The following is a 19,267-nucleotide window of genomic DNA, read 5'->3' as shown; positions in this document are numbered from 1 at the left end:
TGCCTGGCGTACAGTTTCATCATCATCATCATCATTATTATTACTATTATTATTATTTTGGTACTGGGGATTGAACCCAGGGGCACTCCCACTGAGCCACATCCCCATCCCATTCTTGTATTTTATTTAGAGACAAGGTCTCACTGAGTTGCTTAGGGCCTCACCAAATTGCTGAGGCTGGCTTTGAATTCACGATTCTCCAGCCACAGTCTCCTGAGCTTCTGGGTGACACCACACCCGGCCCAGTTTCATTATTATACTAGCTATGGCTTTATTTTATTTTATTTTTCTATTTGGGATTGTTCACTTCTTAGGTCTATAAATTATTCTTTCTTCAATTCTGGAAATTTTTCCATTATTAGTTATTCTGACTTATCTTCAGTTAACTAATTCTCTTTTTAGCTGTCTTATTCCTGTTAAACCTATTGTGCTTTTATTTTTAATTTCTTTTTTAGTTGTCAATGGACCTTTATTTTATTTATTTTTATGTGGTGCTGAGGATTGAACCCAGTGCCTTACACATGCTAGGCAAGTGCTCTACCCCTGAGCCACAACTGCAGCCCAAACCTATTGTGTTTATTTTATTTTATTTCTACTCATGTTTTTCTCCAGATCTACAAGGTTGTTTTTATTTTTGTGGGGGGTGGTTCCAGGCATTGAACTCAGGGGCATTCAACCACTGAGCCACATCCCCAGCCTTATTTTGTATTTTATTTAGAGACAGGGTCTGAGTTGCTTAGTGCCCCACTATTTGCTGAGGCTGGCTTTGAACTCGTGAGCTGCCTCAGCCTCCGAGCTGTTGGGATTACAGGAGTGTGCCACCGTACTCAACTACTAGGTTATTTTTTTCAATTATTATTATTATTTTTTTTAGTTGTAGATGGACACAATACCTTTATTTTACTTATTTTTATGTGGTGCTGATACATGCGAGTGTCTCATACATGTGAGACGAGTGCTCTACCACTGAGCCACAACCCTAGCCCCTACAAGGTTATTTTTCTTGTTGGCTGTTCCCTACATATATTTTTGTTTTTCCTTCCTTCTGTCTTTCCTGTACTGGGGATTGAATCCAGGGGTACTCTACTTCTGAGCTATATCCTTAGCCCTTTTTATTTGAGGCAAGATCTTGCTAAGTTGCCCACTCTGGTCTGGAACTTGCAGTCTTCTTGCCTCAGCTTCCCAAGTAGCTAGGAATTGAACCCGAGGCCTCACATATTCTAGGCAAGTGTTCTACACTGAGCTACTCCCCCAGCCTGCCTGATTATTTTTAACTCTGTTACTCATTTAAAAATTACTTGTGGGGATTTCTAAAGTCTGGAAATACAGCTACTTCCTCCAGACTAGATTTATGCTTATTTCTGGCAGGTACCTCAACTAGGTTCTTAGAACCTTCTTACTGATGGGATTTGGACTGTAAATTCATTTTAAGGTTATCTTATGCTGACTACTTTGTAGAGTGGGTATCCTCATCAGACTCTGCACCTAAGGCTGACCTTAGACTTGTAAACAGAAGCTCAAGTTTGCTGAATTTGGGCAAATGCGTTCAGAGCATGAGCAACTGCCATGCTTAGCTCATTCCTCTGGGTTCTCCCTTCCTAGAGGGAGCCAGAGTGTTCCTCACTATCTTGTAAACCCCTTTATGCTTTGAAGAAAATGTCCTAAGCTGGGTACAATGGTGCATGCTATAGTCCCAGCTACTTGGGAAGCTAAGGCAGAGGACCATGAGTTCCAGGCCAGCCTCAGCAACATAGCAAGACTCTCTCTCTTATAAAAATTAATTTAAAACAAAATATCATTTTGTCAGCATTTTTATTCTCAAAAGTGGGAGAATTGGTCCAAATATATGTTGTATCATAATTTTATAAATGGGAGTTGTTTGTTTTCTTTTTTTTTTTTGTAATTGTAGCTGGAAAGCATGTCTTTATTTTATTTGTTTATTTTTATGTGGTGCTGAGAATTGAACCCAGTGTCTCACATATGCTAGGCAAGCACTTTGCCACCTGGAAGTTGGTTTTTATAAAAATCTTAAACCATATATATTTTTTTGGTTTACTTTTTGTCTTTTAAAATTTGAACTGTATATGGTAACTAACACATTGATAATGAGTCTAGTTGGACTATTCTTTTGGAAAACTTGAAACCCATTAATGAATGCATGCATATATACATACACACATATACATGTGTATATGATACACATGTCTATATAATTAAGTTCCTCCTGAAATTCACATTGCACATGTGAACAACTGAGTTGAGAGTATATTGTACTGAGTTAAGGAGTAGCTGCCTCTAGGGGACTCATGCATACTTTCATATATGTGACTAATGTGTGGAGGATCCAGGCTGAGGGCATTGGGATATGCAGCCCACAACAATACCAGACCCAGGCCACTGCTCCAAAAATATGGTCACATTCAGAGGTCTGCAGCTATAAGAGCTCTCTGCTCTGGGAGCCTTGGACAGTGACCATCAGCCATAGCTTTGTCCCAGAACATCTCTCCCTCAGGATGAGGAGGCACATTTACATCACAATAATGCTTGTAATGACACAATCTATATTGTTTTGTGTATGCTTCAGTCTCCATAATATATCATGTGTTCCTTCAAATCAATAAGGAAAAGGTCAGCAACTAATAGAAAAAATGAAGAAAGACTGAAAAGGAGTGTCACAAAAGAGGATGCCTGTTCATCAGTATGAATGACCAGGTTAAAGCAAATTAAAGCCACAGTGAGATGTTGCTTCATACCACCAACTGGCAAAAAAATTTAAATGTGATCATATGGAGTTGGCAGGGAGGAAGATATAACCATATCAAGTGGCAGCAAAAAAATTGTCCACTGCTGGCAGGGTGTCCTTATCACAGCATTTGGAAGTGTGGCCTAGATGCATGTAATTTTGACCTGTCACTTCCTAGGATTGCACCAACAATATGCCTGCCGGTGTCGCAGGAGAGATGCCATCCATGGGAGTATCACACAGTGGCCCAATCTGGGAGCCATCACATGTCTATGAACCATCAGTGGCTACATGCACCAGGCATATCTGATGAGAACACAACATGGGCACCAGGTGAAGGGAGGCCAGCAACCAATGGGAACATGGGCAGACTCATCCATGCCTCTACAGAAAAGTCACAGCACCATATCCAGTTCCTAACATGGAAGACACAGTGGTTTTGCCTAGGGCCACACCACATACATGTTGTGTCAAGGCAAGCAGAGAATGATAAACACAGGTCCAAACTGGGTGACATCTCAGAAGGGGACATTGCAAGGGCACTGTGGCCTAGTAGTGACACGGTCCCAGTTCCATAATGGGCAGCAGACACATGAGTGTCATATATATTTATATTATTTGTATTTTTTGTAGTGGGGATTGAACCCGGAGTGTACTAACACTGAACTACAACCCCAGCCCTTCTTATTTTTTGTTTTGTGTCAGGGCCTCACTAAGACCCCGAGTTCCTAAGTTGCTCATGCTGGCTTGGAACTTTCAGTCCTTCTGCCTCAGTCTCCAGAGTACCTGGGATTTTAGGCATGCACACCTAGTAAACTTGGGAATTTTGTGTCTGTCTGCAGCTTGTATGTTTAGACACTATGTTCTGCCCATTCAAAACTAAATTCACAAATTTAAGAAGGTGACCTTCCTATGCTAGAATACCTGAACAGAGAGCACAGCTTCCTGCACAGGTGGAAGGACCAGGGAATCTGTGGAGGATCCAGGATAGTATCCCTGAGTGTCATCTCAGGGGAGGGCACAGGAAGAATAGGCATACTGTTTGAAGCAGAAGTTCTTTGCAGGCCAGGACTGGAGGTGCCCTGAGGAGGAGGAGCAGGCCTCCTGGGCCAAAACTGCCTAAAGACCCATGCTCCCATGGCCATGTTTTTAAATTTGGAGAAAATTTTTCTCTTGTGTTTATCCTGAAACAAAGTCTTCGTGTGCTTCTCTCCTGCAAGACACCTGTCACAAAGACTGCCCAGCCAAGGTGAGGCTACTCAGAAGAATTTAGCTTCTGTCCTGGTGGCAGTTATGGCAATATCAGTCATGGACTCACCTTCTTTCTTCTTTTTTTTTTAATATGTTTAAAATGTAAAAGTGATATATGAAAAAAAAAAACATTGTGGTTAATACAAATCACATGTACCATCTTAATCACATTTAAGCATGCAGTTCGCTGGCTTTAAGAACATTAACAGCATTACACAACAATTACTACCATCCATCTCTAAACTCTTCATCATCCCAAACTGAAAACTCTGTCTCATTAAGCACTAACTCTCCACTCCTCTCCTTAGTCCCTAGAAATCACCATTTGACTTTCTGTCTCCATGAATTTGATTAGGTATCTCCTAGGTATTTGTCCTTTTGTGACTGCCTTATTTCACTTAGCATACTATCTTCAAGATTTATTCATGTTGTAGCATGTGCCCACATTTCCTTCCTTTAAAAAACTAAATAATATTCTATACGTGACATTATACATGACTCATCTGTTCATGAATACTCGGGTTGCTTCTACCTCTTGGCTATTGTGATAATACTGCTGAAAGGACTTGGGTATGTATGTCTCTCTGGACCATATATGTTTGAGTTGGCTTTTGTGTTGCAGTGACCAAAATACTTGACAAGAACAGTTGAGAGGAAGAAAAGTTTATTTTGGCTCATGGTTTCAATCCACAGTTGTCCAACTCCATAGCTCTGGGCCCATGGTGTGGCAGAAGGAAGTGGCAGAAGGAAGCAGCTCTGGACATGACAACTAGAAAGCAAGAGCAAGCTGTGCTCACTAAGGACAAAATACAAACCCTAAAGTCACACCCTAAGGGACCTACTTCCTCAAGCCACATCCTATCTGCCTACAGTTACTGCCCAGTTAATCTATTAGTGGATTAATACATTAATTAGGTTATACCTTTCATATACCTATTCACTTCACCTCTGAAAATTCTTGCATTGTCTCACATGAGTTTTGTGGGTGCACCCCATATCTAAACCATAACAATATGGTAATTCCATGCTTGCTTTTTTAAAGAGCCACCATAGTGTTTTTCATAGCAGCTGCACCATTTTATTCCCACCAGCAGTGCACAAGAGTTCTTATTTCTCCGTGTGCTTGCTAATATTTTTTATTTTCTGGTTCTTTTTTTTTTTTTGGCAGGGGTTGAGGGTATTGGGGATTGAACTCAGGGGCACTTGGCCACTGAACCACATCCCTAGTCCTATTTTGCATTTTATTTAGAGACAGAGTCTCACTGAGTTGCTTAGTGCCTTGCTTTTTGCTGAGGTTGGCTTTGAACTCACAATCCTCCTGTCTCAGCCTCCTGAGCTGCTAAGATTATAGACTTGCCTTTCCTTAATGATTAGTGATGTTGGATATTTTTTCATGCACTTACTGGCCATTTGCATATCTTTGCCCATTTTTTATAAATATCTTTGTTTATTTATTTTCATGTGGTGCTGAGGATCGAACTCAGAGCCTTACACCTGCAAGGCAAGCACTCTACCACTGAGCTATAGCTCTAGCCTTTTTTTTTAAATATTTTTTTTAATTTTTATTTTTAGGTGGACACAATATCTTTATTTTACATTTATGTGGTGCTGAGGATCGAACCCTGTGCCTCGTACATGCTAGGCGAGTGCTCTACCGCTGAGCCACAACCCTAGCCTCTAATATTTATTTTTTTAGTTGTAGTTGGACACGATACCTTTATATCATTCATTTATTTTTATGTGGTGCTGAGGATTGAACCCAGGTCCCTGCACATGCTAGGCAAGTGCTCTACCGCTGAGCCACAATCCCAGCCCTTCCTGCCCCTTTCCCCATTTTTATATCAAATTTTTTTTTTGGTAGTGATTGTTGATTGCAGTTCTTTTTATATTCTGGATATTAACAACTTATCAGGTGTATTTGAAAATACTTTTCGTTCATTCTGTTGGTTACTTTATCACCCTATTGATAGTATCCTTTCAAGTACAAAAGTTTTTCATTTTCATGAAATCCCATTTGTCTATTTTTTTCCCTTTGTTACCTGTGATTTTGATGTCAGATCCAAGAAATTATTGCAAAATCTAATATCCCAAGCTTTCTCCCTATGTTTTCTTCTAAGAATTTTATATAGTTTTTAGCTAATTTTTCCATATAGTTTTATGTGAGGGTCCAACTTTTTTTTTTTCACATGGCTATCCAGTTTTTCCAACATTATTTGTTAAAAATAGATTCCTGTCCCCCATTGAATGGTCTTGATGTCCTTGTCAAAATTTATTTGACTGTATTTGAGTCTAAATCTGAATTTATCTCTAGACTGGCAGGTAATTTATTAAAGTTTAGTTAGTACTGGATCCATCACTCAAATGTCTTAGTGCTTTGAGTCATTATTCCCGGATTTGGGATGTATCCAGTACTGCTGCTGATCTCATTTAGGAGTCCATGTTGGCTGCATTTTCCTTTTCCTTCATGTTTCCTAAAGCCAAGCATGGTATAAGATGTATTTAATCAAATGTTTTTTCCTCATCTATTTGTATTTAAAATTAGTCTACTTACCACTTCTAACTAAATATAGAATGGTTAACAGTATTCTTTTTAAGTACATTTAAAGAATAGATATTGGATTAGAAATGTAGCCAAGTGGTAGGTACTGGATTTGATCCCTAGCACCACCAAAAATAATGAAAAGTGAGATCTTTAATTTCTAGTCTTGCCCCCCTCCCCATTCTTCAAAACACATGAATTCTAAACATAACTCCTTAATAATATATATTTTATTCTTTATATAATCCATAGCTATGTCTGATTTGTTGACAGGTTGTGACATTTTTTTCTTGTCCCAGCTGTGTGGACAGTGCCACACACCCTTCCAAACAACAACGGCTCTTGCGTGCATTTTCCAGTGTTTCTTTTGTCAGAGAGTCCAGCAGAGCCGCAGGTCTTCAAGTGCCAGCCCTGAGCTGAGTGAGGAGCATCCAGCAGAAATGGTGAAAATGACCAAATCCAAAACGTTCCAAGCTTACCTACCAAACTGTCACCGAACGTACAGCTGTATCCACTGCAGAGCCCACCTGGCCAATCACGACGAGCTGATCTCCAAGGCAAGTGGTTTGAGTTAAAAAAAAAACCTCATGAAACACACTTAACACAATTTTCATTTGTCATCATGGTACTTACTTAGTATACCACATGACTTCCTGAATTTGCTGTGTTGTAAAGGTCTACAGCCTTCTGGGCAGTGTTGGTGAAAGTTTTGTGCATGATTAAATGTGGCTACAACAACATCTTTTTTTTTTGTAATTTTTTTTGTAGTTGTAGGTAGACATAATACTTTTGTTTTATTTACATTTTTTCTGTGGTGCTGAGGAGCACACCCAGTGCCTCATACATGCCAGACAGGCACTCTGCTACCACTGAGCCACAACTCCAGACCCTACACCAACATCTTTATTGTAATCTTGGCACAATAGATGGGTGTTGGAGAACTGGGCATCTGGAATTCTTGTAGATTACTAAGAGCAAGATGAGTCAGTTATTTGTCAAAGCAGTGAAATTAATATGAAATCAGAGAACATGAAAGAAATGAAGTCTATAGAAAATCTGTAGGACTAGTTTAGAGTAATTAACAAGGAAAGAGGCTGCTCAGATAAATGCCCAGAGCACTGGGTGTAAAGCTCAGTGGTAGACCACCTGATTAGCATACCCAAGAGCCTGGGTTCCATCCCTAGAACCAAAAAGAAAAAAATATAAAGAGAAGAAAATGCCTAGGGGGACATGCCCACCTGTGCCATGGTCTGTAAGAGCCCACGACTAAAGCTGTAGGGGGTCTGTACCTCCAGACCCAAGACATAAATAAGCATCCTGGTTCCTCATTCTGTTGAGCTCTTTATTAGCAGATGTGATGGTTATAATCAACCAGATGTGAACATTTAGAATAATACAAATATAATGGAAAAGCGAATATTCATTCTGGGAACCAATCTTCACCCCACACCTATCTACCTGGGCTACTTCTCATCAGGAAGTTGCACCTTCCAAGAATCTCTTCGTAGGTTTATTGTTTAACTCAATTTGAATAACATTTATCTCTTGCATTTTCAATAGTAATAGATGTTATTTCTGTTTATCATCTGAAATAAAACATGTTAAACAAGGCAGATTTTCTGCTCTCTTTGCTTCTGTGGCTCCTTTTTCCATCCAGAACTTTCAGGAAAGTGGTAGAAGCTCCTGAGGCACCTCATTTTCTGAGACAGGTGCAGTGTGTAAAAAGGTGTCATGAGATAATGACTGGCAGAGCACTCTGGGCCTTCAGTTAGGGACTGTGGGGTTTGGTAATCTCACTGAGCAATGACACCTGCTGTTGGCCATGACCTTTCACCTGAACAGATAGTCGGGCACCAGTGTGGTCTTTTTTTCTGGAGCATCCTGGGTGTATCAGTCATTAGAGGTAGCCAGAAGGAATTTTAGATGCTTCCTTTAAAGAACCCTAGACCATTAGCTGTTTTTAACATTACATCAAGAGCAGAAGGCAAGCACTCTACCACTAAACTACTTCCTTAGTTGTTCCTATTTTACATTGAGACTGGGTCTGGCCAACTTGCTCATGCTGGCCTCAAACTTGGCAACCATCCTTCCTCAGTCTCCATTAGCTGGGGTCTCAGGCATGTACCACCATACCCATCCCTCTCCTGGCCCTAATTTACAGAAGTTAGCTGCCCCACATTCTGGTCAGACTAACATCTGAATCTGAATTGCAGAGCTGCTTCTGTCATTTCCTGTTGGAAACTAAAGACTTGCATAATAGGCAAGAAAACTAGTCTAGAAAACTGAAGGCTAACGAGGATGTGCAAAAGTTCTCCCCCTTCTCCATACTGGTACTGAGGATTGAACCCAAGGGTGATTCACCATTAAGTTATATCCCCAGGGTTTATTATTTTTTGAGGCAGGGTCTTGATAACCAAGGTCAGCCTCAAATGTACAATTTTTATGTTAGCCTCCCAAGTTTGTTCACTGGGATTATAGGCTTGTGCCACCATGCCTGGCCAGGATATGCAAAAGTTCTATAAAACAGTTATTAGTTAAATTGAACACAGAATGATATTTCAAATCCTAGAAAACCACTTAAGGAAATACCCCTTTTAAGTCTGAAAGCTGTATTGTAAAATTAAAACATTCCTGGTTGGCTGGGTACTTGTAGCTCATGCTAGTACTTAGCATGCCAGAGGCTCTGGACTCAACCCCCCAGCACAAAACAAAAACAAAAACTCAAATGCTGTTTGCATCAAGTGAGGTAGAAAAAAGTCAGATCTCAGTGGCTTAAAATAAAGATTTATTTCATGCTCAGATGAGAGATGTCTATTAAGGTCAAGCAGGTGCTCTCCCTTTGTTTTTTGTTTTTTGCTTTTAATTTTAAAAGAAATTATTGCTTATAATTATCCATTAAAGTAATGCTTAGCCAGGCACAGTGGCACACACCTGTAATCCTAGTGGCTGGGGAGGCTGAGGCAGGAGGATCCACGAGTTCAAAGCCAGCCTCAGCAATTTAGCAAGACTTTAAGCAATTCAAAGTCTGTCTTTAAATAAAGTACAAAAAGGGCTGGGAATGTGACTCAGTGGATAAGTACCCCTGGATTCAATCAAATATAAACTAATGCTTATTGGGCCAGGCGTGGTGGCACACACCTATAATCTCAGTGACTCAAGAGGCTGAGACAGGAGGATCACAGGTTCAAAGCCAGCCTCACAAGTTAGGAAGACCCTGTCTCAAAAAATAAAAAGGAGTTGTAATCCCAGTGGCTCTGGAGGCTGAGATAGCCTTAGCAACAGTGAGGCGCTAAGCAACTCAGACACGGTCTCTAAATAAAATACAAAATAAGGCTGGGGATGTGGCTCAGTGGTTGAGTGCTCCTGAGTTCAATCCCCTATACCAAAAAATTAAAAATAAAATAAATTTTAAAAAAGACTTTTGTTGCTCAGTGGTTAAGTGCCTCTAGGTTCAATCTCCTATACACACACAAAAAAAGTACTGGGCCAGGAGCTATGGTACACACCTGTAACCCAGCCGTTCAGGAGGCTGAGGCAGAAGGATTGCAAGTTTGAGGCCAACCTGAACAATTTATCAGGACCCTATATCAATAAGATAAAAGGGACTGGAGATGTAGCTCAGTGATAGAGTGCCTGCACAAGACCCTGGGTTCAATCTCCAGCACCATCAAAAAGGAAAAAAATACATATGCAAAGTAAAAGGAGAATTGGTCTTTCCGCTTGCCTTGTTCTACCTCTGTTCCTTGCAGTTAGCCCTCTTAATGGCTTGACAATATGATGTCTTTTCTTTGGTCTATAGAAACCACATTATTCACTCTAAATGAAGAGTTTACACTGACACTTATTTTACACTTAATTTTTTGTAAATTTCTTTCCATTATACTCACCAGCCTGTTTCCCCATCCTCTACATGAATCCTGTATATGGATGCCATTGTTTACATGATGAGAATCTCCCCGCCTCACCTTTTTTTCCCCCCATTATGTATATTGTGACAGTGACCATTTCTGTCACATTTCCTTATGCACTCAAGCTGATTGATTCTTTGTAGTAAATTCTTTGCGGGGGGGGGGGGGGTAGGTACCAGGGATTGAACACAGAGGTACTAAACCATACCCCCAGCCTTTTTTATTTTGAGACAGGCTCTAAGTTACTTAGGGCCTTGCCAAGTTGCTGAGGCTGGCTTAGAACTTGAGATCTTCCTGCCTGAGTCTCCCCAGCCACTAGGATTACAGCGATCACCACCACGTCCAGCTCTTCATAGTAAATACTTAAACGTGGGATTGCTGGGTCATACAGTTTGTGCCTTTTCTTTTTCCTTTATTTTTTGGTACTGGGGATTGAACTCAGGACACTCAACCACTGAGCTACATCCCCAGCCCTATTTTATATTTTATTTTAGAGACAAGGTCTCACTGAGTTGCTTAGTGACTCACTAAGTTGCTAAGACTGGCTTTGAACTCACAATCCTCCTGTCTAGCTGCTTGAGCTGCTGGGATTACAGATGTGTACCATCATGCCCGGATGTGCCTTTTATAATTTGATGTTGTCAAATTATGTCCCAGCAAGCATTCCTCACAGCCTTTTGACTTTAAGTTAAGGTGATGGGGAAAAAAAAAAAAAAAAAAAAAAAAAAAAACACCTTGATTTGGTTTGCATTTCTTTTGATTATTTTGGAGGTTGACCATGCTGTAGCTGTGTGAGTCATTTGAGCCTGGCACCAGAGCAGATGAACCCTCCCATGGGGCATTTTTTCCTTTTCAAGAGAGGCACACTACCTTACTCTGATTAATTTACATTGAATATATGAATATACTAGATCAGTTTCTTGGCTGGTAACATTTTGGGGTGAGATGTCACTGGAAGATCATTGACTCCTGAGAATGGATCATCTTAGACCATGACCATTTTTTTGGTTTTATTTTAGACTAACTTTGAACTCCTTCCCTCAAGTGATCTTCCTGCTTCAGCCTCCCAAGTAGCTTAGACTACAGGTGTATACCATTATGCCTGGTGCTGTATTGCCATGATGTTCCAATACAGTCACTTTCAGAATGTTGGAGCAACAGAGTAATTCACTTCCCAACTCAATATGGATGAAAAATCAGTTTGTTCACCTCATTTATTATTAGAGTTTTGGAGGGGCATCTGTCCTGTTCTTTGTAACCTCTTCTGGTGGAGTTAATGGAACCCTGGTTAGCATGATGCTCTAGGGACTACTACTTCCACAGGATCACCAAGACTGAGCAGCTCTCTCACCTTGTTCCACAATCATTCCAGAAAGCAGAATTCCTCAGGGGCTTATCTCAACCAATCTTCTAACACCTTCTTCTTCTTTACAGTCCTTTCAGGGAAGTCAGGGACGAGCCTACCTCTTCAATTCTGTGTAAGTACTTGCTGTCTGGCAGGTGGCCTGGGGTTCCCATCGTGTGGCATTGATCACTTCTGTCCAACTCCTGTTCAATTATGCATAGCTGGAATATATAAATGGAGTTCCACCTATGGACTGGAATTACCCAGCCAATGCCTTTATATGACCTGAAAGAATTTTAGTTTTCTATGGCTGGGAGTTTTTGAAAATGTAGTCTAAGGACTTTAGTTTCCTGCAGTCTGTCCCATGTTGGGATCCTTGTGGGGAGAGAAAAAGTTGCTCCTGGGCGTGGGGGTGTAGTTCAGTGGTAGAATGCTTACCTAGCATGTGTGAGGTCCTGGATTTCATTTTTTAAAATATTTATTTTTTAGTTATAGTTGGACACAATACTTTTTTTTAATATTTTTATGTAGTGCTAAGGATCAAACCCAGGGCCTTGCACGTGCTAGGCAAGCGCTCTACTGCTGAGCCACAACCCTAGCCCCTGGATTTCATTTTTAGCACTGCAAAAAGAAAAGAAAAATTCTTTCTCATTAAAGGTGGTAGCTGGCAGGAGGTTGGGGAGCTGAAAAGGTGCAGTGCTGCTTTCTGGTGAACTTTCAATAATTGGGGAGGGGGGCAGGGTGGGAGGAAGCCAGCAGTGGGGCCTGGGAATATGGGCCTTCAGGGTGGTCACCTGTGTCCCTACAGGGTGAACGTGGGCTGCGGTCCCGCTGAGGAGAGGGTCCTTCTCACTGGGCTGCATGCAGTTGCAGACATCTACTGTGAGAACTGCAAGACCACACTCGGGTGGAAATACGTGAGTACCTACCTCTTCTAACTGGTGTGCTGTAATGTATACAATATGCCACACATGCACACACAGCTTATGCAACTGAGTCATACCTCTCTCTGGAGTGGTATCCGTCAATGACATATTTTCAGCAGGTTCTTTGGAAGCTGGTTAAGGCACAGGACCAGTCATGCATGGGGCTGCCCCAGGTTCCAAGAGCCTGAAAGGCACTTCCATGAAGGGAGTTCCATTGTTTGGAGCAAGTTCAGCAGACTACTCAGTGTCTGGGCTCAGAGGCAGAGGTTACCCAAAGACTCTTCTCCCAGGGCTCTTCTTTTTTTCCCTGGACCATGAGCTGATGGTTGCCATCTCTGCCCTATCTCTAGCCTTCATCTCTCCATTCCTTCTCTGATGACACGGTGAATCTGAAAGATGATAAGCCTGGACCTTCTTCCCCACTCTAAGGCCTGTCCTCCTCCCTGGTCCCCTAGCACTCAGGTGTCCGAGGCCAGTGAGGATGATTGGTCTCCTCCTAACACTGTCTGCTGCCCGCCTTCATCTGCTGAGCCCTCTCTGTCCCAGGCCACATGAGCCTGACATGCTTCTGATCCCTTCTGTGTTGACAGCTTCCTAAGGTCCAACTCTGCCCCAGCTTCTCTCCTAGCAAAAGCCACCTGTCCATCTTATGGAGCCCCACCCTTGACAATACCATTCGAGAGGCCTGTTACACATGGAGCCCTCCTTTTTTTAAGGTATTTGCCACATTATTTGTGGCTCCAGAGTTTTTCAGGTCAGGGCTGCCTGATCTCCCTCTTTCTTGAATTTCTGACCATCTCTGATCCTCCATAAAATGTGAGGGAACACAGAGCCCTTCTTCCAGAAGCCCTGCCATCCCTTCATGGACACCATACCATGTGTCTCCTCTATGGCTATACCTGCTACTTTCCTACTGGGACCATCTCTTCTGTGCCTACCAGACAACTCACCCTAGTCATTTATGTCCCCAACACAGGTATCATCAGGCCATATACTCAGTATTAAAAAATGATAGGACGGTATCCATAGTCCTTGCATAAAAGGCCTGCTCCTGAGCATTTTTGACCTGTTTTTTACTGATGTCTCTGTGCTTCATATCAATCATATCTCCTAAATTGCCCTATGCATAGTACATGTTCAGTAAACAGATTTTTTTTTTTTTTTTTTTTTTTTTGGTGTGCTGGTGATAGAACCCACAGCCTCAAACCAGCTAAGCACATGCTTGCCCAGTGAGCTATATCCCAAATCCTGGTCTTTGAAGGTTTGAATTAACACTGCACAGATGGGCACAGCAGTACAGGCCTGTAATCCCAGGAGACTGAGGCAGAAGGATTGCAAGTTCACAGCCAGCCTTGGGAATTTGCAAGACCCTTGTCTAAAAAAATAAGAAGGGCAGTGTGCGTAACTTAATGGTAAACCACCTCTGGGTTAAATCCCCAGAACCAAATTAGGGTGGCCTTTAATCCCTATTTTTGTAAGAAAAGGAAAGCCAGGCATGGTGGTACATACCTATAATCCCAGCAGCTGGGGAGACTGCATTTTCTACCCTGTCTCAAAATAAAAATTGCTGGGCTTGTGGCTCAGTGGTAGAGTGCCCCTGGGTTCAAACCTCATCACCAAGAAAAAAAAAAAGGTATAATGAAGTTGAAAAATGAAAGATTCTGTCCTGAAACCTTCTCTCTACTTTTTTTCCCCCCTCCCAAGGAACATGCCTTTGAGAGCAGTCAGAAATATAAGGAAGGAAAATTTATTATTGAGCTTGCCCACATGATCAAAGACAATGGTTGGGAGTAAAGTGGAAACTTTCCATTCTCTTGAATACTATTTTGTGAAAGAGACTGAAGTGTAATGGAGATGTAAGAGCATCCCGGATGACAATATTTCTTGAACTTTGACCTCACAGGCTAGCCGTGCTTTGACACTCAAAGGCCTCTCTTGGCCATCTCCTTGGGTAAGGCATCCCTAATTTGTGTCCTGTTCATGTACATGGTTGTTTCTGAAAGTTTGCAATGATCTTTTTCTAACTTCTCAAGTTCTAGAAAAAGAATTAACCAACTGATGACTTATTTGCCTAATTAATACCTTCTTTTAACCTATGCCTTCAATATAGTTTGGCTGTGCTTTTTCATGTTTAATAGAAATCTAAAACTAAGTCCCTAAAGACCAGAGAGGCAAGGTCTCTTTCAAGAGCAAGTCTCACTTCTCCCTTTTTTAGATTAAGGTAGCTTGTTTTACCCCAATTCTCAAAACTACAAATTGGTTATTCCTCCTACATGTAAACCGTAAGGCATAGTGTCCATTTAAGAATCTTTCAGAAGCAGTCAACAAATTTATCCACCCAGAGTGGTTTTTTATGTTGTTGTTGTTTTAGCCTGTTCAAAAATGGAACATAACCAATACATTTTAGATAAGCTATAAATAGAGAAATATGTCTAATGAACATTTTGTTTCTTTAAGGCAATAGATTCCTTATCTAGAAAGCAAGTGAACTAATCTCTAGAAAAGACCATCCCAGGGCCCTGCAGAGGCCATTACTGAGGTGATAGCCTCACAGGTCTGGACCTGGAGGTTTTACCCTCAGTAGTGACAGTGGCTCACAAGTCTGGCAGTTGCTGAATGGCTGGTTCATTATAGAGTAGCATGCTGGACCAAGTATGAAGCTGGATTTCATTTTCTACCTGGACGTACTTGAAGAAAAAGAATTATTTTTGCATATGAAAGAGGTCAGAACCAGCAGGAAAACTTCCTAACTTGAGATTTGCCAGATTAAAATTTCTTTAGAAAAGGTTAAAAATTGCAAGACGGGTTTAAATGTTGTAAAGGAAAGGTGTTTGGCTTGCTAGGTAAGTCACCTTTCCCCTTTCTGGTGCTGTCATGCGGGCTGATGTGGAAGGGACCTGGGCAGTCTCCCAAATGCTGGGTTTCTGTCACAGATTTTTTTTAAAGTCATGGCCCACCATCCTCCTGTGCCTCTGCAGTGCATGGGCACTATTCAAGGGTATCAGCCGATCTGCAGAGAATGGAGATTAGAAAACATTTCTACATAAGTTTTGGGTTTCAACAATTTGTACCCCAGCTTAGGGAAGAGGGGTAGAAAAAAAGGCTGGTGGTAGGGAGGCAGAGAGCTAGAAGAGCAGTGTGCTTTGATAGCTCTCAGCCTAGCAAGTGGCTGTGAAACCGTCTCTGGACAGTTCCAGTTCCCCAGCTGCCCAGGTCCCGTCACCAGTGCAGGCACTGCGTTGCCACCTGGCTCCAGTTCAGTGCTCATCCCAGAGCCTACCCTTTGGTGCCATCTCTTTGCCCAAGACTAGATGCCTTGGAATGTGGGAAATGCATTGTCCTGGGTTCAGTGACTTAGTGGGCATGTCACCAAGCCATTATCAGCTTAGCAGGAGTAACAGTGCCAGGTTACTTTAAGCACATCTTCACCCTAAAAAAGAAAGGACATCTTTGCACAGCCTGTAAGCCTCTGCATCTGGTGGTGGTCCAGCAAGCTGCTTTCTCTTGAGCTAGTCTCTTGTAGACTGAGGCTGGCTTATTGTGCTCCTGTATTACTGTTAAACAGCTTTCCACCCTGAGGTGGCCAGAGCCTGGAGTTGTTGCTCCCAAGGTCTGAAATCTAAAGATGCTTCACTTGTGAGTGGCACATGAAGTAGCAAGGTCTGTGGCTTCTGTCCATTATGAGAAATTGTAAAGGGGAAAGACATCTTCCTTGACAAATGAGCACTAAGTGAAAAATAGCTAAACAGTGACTTCCTTTCTAGTCTTCATTCCTTTTGCAAGTGGGAACTTAGCCTTGGAGGCTCAGAGAATGAGGAGAAATGATATGGCTTCACTAGCCTGCCTAGAGTGCAGCCCGAGTACGATTCCATAAATGTTTTACTTAAATTGAAGAGACTTTTCTAGAATTTTTCTGACCCATTTTTGTACATACTAAGGTTATAGTTAAAGCTTTTATATGTTCTGGGCAAGTTTACTGCTCCTTTCATTTGAGCACTTTGGTTTTTGTATTGTCTTTTGTGATGGCATTGATTGAAAATTTTTTACTAGTACTCTTATGACTTATTTTGTACTTTTGTTGGTAATGGATACCAACACAACTTTTATCATTTTTTGTTGATGGTGGTGGTCTTCTGAGAAATATAAGTTTCTTTTTTAAACTGTAAACCAAATGAACTGACCATGAGCTGGCATCAGGGGAAGTAATACTCACAAGACCACAACCAGATGTGCTGGTGAAGTGCTGGAATATTCCACCCTCTTAAATTCCTAAACAATAACTCTCATCCCATGACTTTTATTTATTTAAATTTTTTCCTTGAGAATGTTTGGAGTTGTATCTAGGATTATAAATACATTTGTAGTATATTCTGGCACAGTACATTTGCTTTAGAAAGGTGGTTTAGTTTTGTCATTTTATATATGTACACACATAGTATTTTTATATCTTAAAATTTATTCTTGATGGCATCTGTCAGATATTCAAAAGGATCAGAGATGAGATTTTTTTTTCCAAAAGTCGTTTATTCTACCTGATGATCTCATCAGGCAGTTACAAAATCCAAGTGGTTTAATATCTAGAAGGACATAATTTAAGCTCTAAAATGAACTACAGAAATATAAACCTTCTGTCAAAGGACTTGGTCAGGCCTGTCTTCTGCCCTGGAGGGCAAGTTTGGGTGAGGATGTGGCCCTCCCCTTGGGGCAGGTGCAGATCACTGGATAAGGCTGGATGGACAGATGAACAGCAGCCTGGAGGCAGCAGGAAGCTTCGCTTCAAGGAGCAAGGATGATCAAGCTCAAGTGCACACACCGCCTTCAGTTTCCCCTACCCCAAGCCATGCCACTGGCCTTTGGTCCTATGTTTGTGTGAGGTTTATAAATAAAGCTTCTGATGTCAGACTTCTTGTTTTACATGGTGCTCATTGTTGATGAGGCTGTGCCCTTAATGAGGGATGAGCCCCAGGTTTCCTGCAGAGCTCACCCAGAGCAAAGGGCTGTTTTGGGGTCTCAGAGCTGCTGGAGTCCTACTGCTGTGTCACACTGCCTGGTCACGAGCTTTTGACTATGACCAGAGAAAAGGATAAGAGTACAGTCAGTTAAAATAATGGCTGAAGAGTCAGGCAGCACCCTCATGCATGATCAGAGTCAGTCATACAGTCCCCTCCAGCATTCTCCCTTCCCCACCCTGTCTACAGGCTTGTCACTGCATCCTGTTGAGCATTTTCTTGCAAAGGTGAATTATCAGACAAGTGGGCAGGGATAAACAGTGATGAAAACCTGGTGGGAGATGTGAAGAGGTATGAAATGGGAATGCTGCAGGGTCACCAAGGAGCCCAGGGTTCTGACTGATGGGCATGGGTGGCTACAGAGGGAGAGGCTGGAGAAGTTGGAGCTGGCGTGTGGGGATGAGGTATAGACCTTGTTCTCAGCCAAAGAAAAGCCAGTGGCTGGCATGAAGCAAGATGACAGTGGGAAAATGTGCCTCATGAAGATCACTTGGTAACAACAGTATGGAAGTGGGCAAGGGCATGCCTGCCATCCAGAGGGCAAAGGGCTCAGGCCTGTGGTGTATCAGGGATGTAAAATCAAGAGCCCAGGGTATATTCTGGAACCAAGAGGTGCTGATGGATTCAAGGTTGTAAATGAGGCAAGAGAAACACAAGAATCAACACAAGAATCAAGCCTACATTAGAATTTTAATGTGATGAGATTGGAGGAGGTGTGATGGACCAAGGACAGACACATCATCTAATAGGTCTGGTGCCAGAGAATACGAATACTGACTTGACACTCTCCCCAGAGGCAGAAACCATGCTCCCGAAGAGGTGTTTAGAGGAAACCAAGGTATAAGGAGACTAGAAGCTAGGCTGCCAGACTGAAGAGGGAACAAAAAGTGATCAGGAACATGTGGGTAGAAATTTTTTGGACACTTTTCACAGAAAAATGGGTCAATGGAAGGAACCTTTAAGTCAGGAATGCTGAGGGAACTGGCCTGGCAGAGGAGCTGGTGACTGAGAAGCAGGGTCTCAGCAGTGAGGTCCAGTGCTGTCCCCCATCCTCATCACAGCAGGGGCTATAAGCCTCATGGACGTTTTACTCGGGTGGAGAGACAAGGCGGCTTAATACATCCAAAGGTGAGCGTGCCCAGTTCCAAGCAAGGAGTGGCAGAGTACTGTCAAGGCTCTATTCCAGAGTTAGAAGCCCCAGAGCATTTGTCGAAACAGACTAGGGGACTGGGGTTGTGGCTCAGAGGTAGAGCACTTGCCTAGCACGGGCAAGGCCCTGGGTTTGATCCTCAGCATCACATAAAAATAAATTTATTAAAGATATTGTATCCAACTACAACTAAAAATAAACTAGGGAAAGGCTGGGGATAAGTGGTAGAGTGCTTAGGCCCTGGGTTTGATCCCCAGTACTGCCCCGCTTCAAAAAAAAAAAAGACTAGGGAGTCTCAGCTCCCAGAAGCTCAGGATCATGTCTGGAGTCGTCTGAGAATCTGTGTTTCTAACAAGGTCCCAAGTAGTACCAGGAGATCAGAGGATATGGACTGTC

The 19,267-nt window shown here is 42.1% G+C and overlaps 2 protein-coding genes across 10 annotated transcripts in view; one reads left to right on the top strand and one right to left on the bottom strand.

The window, feature by feature from the left end:
• Ypel1 (yippee like 1) overlaps nt 1-17,614 on the top strand; it is a 26,467-nt gene extending 8,853 nt beyond the window's left edge. For 3 of the 7 annotated variants that reach the window (XM_071618364.1, XM_071618357.1, XM_071618369.1), the window contains 5 exons: nt 6,807-7,090; nt 11,876-11,919; nt 12,595-12,703; nt 14,417-14,663; nt 17,421-17,614. In XM_071618364.1, coding sequence (XP_071474465.1) covers nt 6,974-7,090; nt 11,876-11,919; nt 12,595-12,703; nt 14,417-14,506 — 360 coding nt within the window. In that variant the 5' untranslated portion in view covers nt 6,807-6,973 and the 3' untranslated portion in view covers nt 14,507-14,663; nt 17,421-17,614. The remainder of the gene's footprint in view (nt 1-6,806; nt 7,091-11,875; nt 11,920-12,594; nt 12,704-14,416; nt 14,664-17,420) is intronic. The other 4 variants (XM_071618342.1, XM_071618371.1, XM_027924210.3 and 1 more) reach the window with 3 other exon arrangements.
• Ppil2 (peptidylprolyl isomerase like 2) overlaps nt 17,149-19,267 on the bottom strand; it is a 32,343-nt gene continuing 30,224 nt past the window's right edge. For 2 of the 3 annotated variants that reach the window (XM_027924206.2, XM_071618338.1), the window contains one exon: nt 17,149-17,777. The gene's annotated coding sequence lies outside the window, so the exon portion shown is untranslated. The other variant, XM_027924207.2, reaches the window with a different exon arrangement.

This window comes from Marmota flaviventris, chromosome 1 (genome assembly GCF_047511675.1).
Source record: "Marmota flaviventris isolate mMarFla1 chromosome 1, mMarFla1.hap1, whole genome shotgun sequence".
In the NCBI taxonomy this organism is placed as follows: Eukaryota; Metazoa; Chordata; class Mammalia; order Rodentia; family Sciuridae; genus Marmota; species Marmota flaviventris.
Note: the sequence above shows the minus strand (reverse complement) of the source record. Positions and strands in the feature narration are given on the sequence as shown.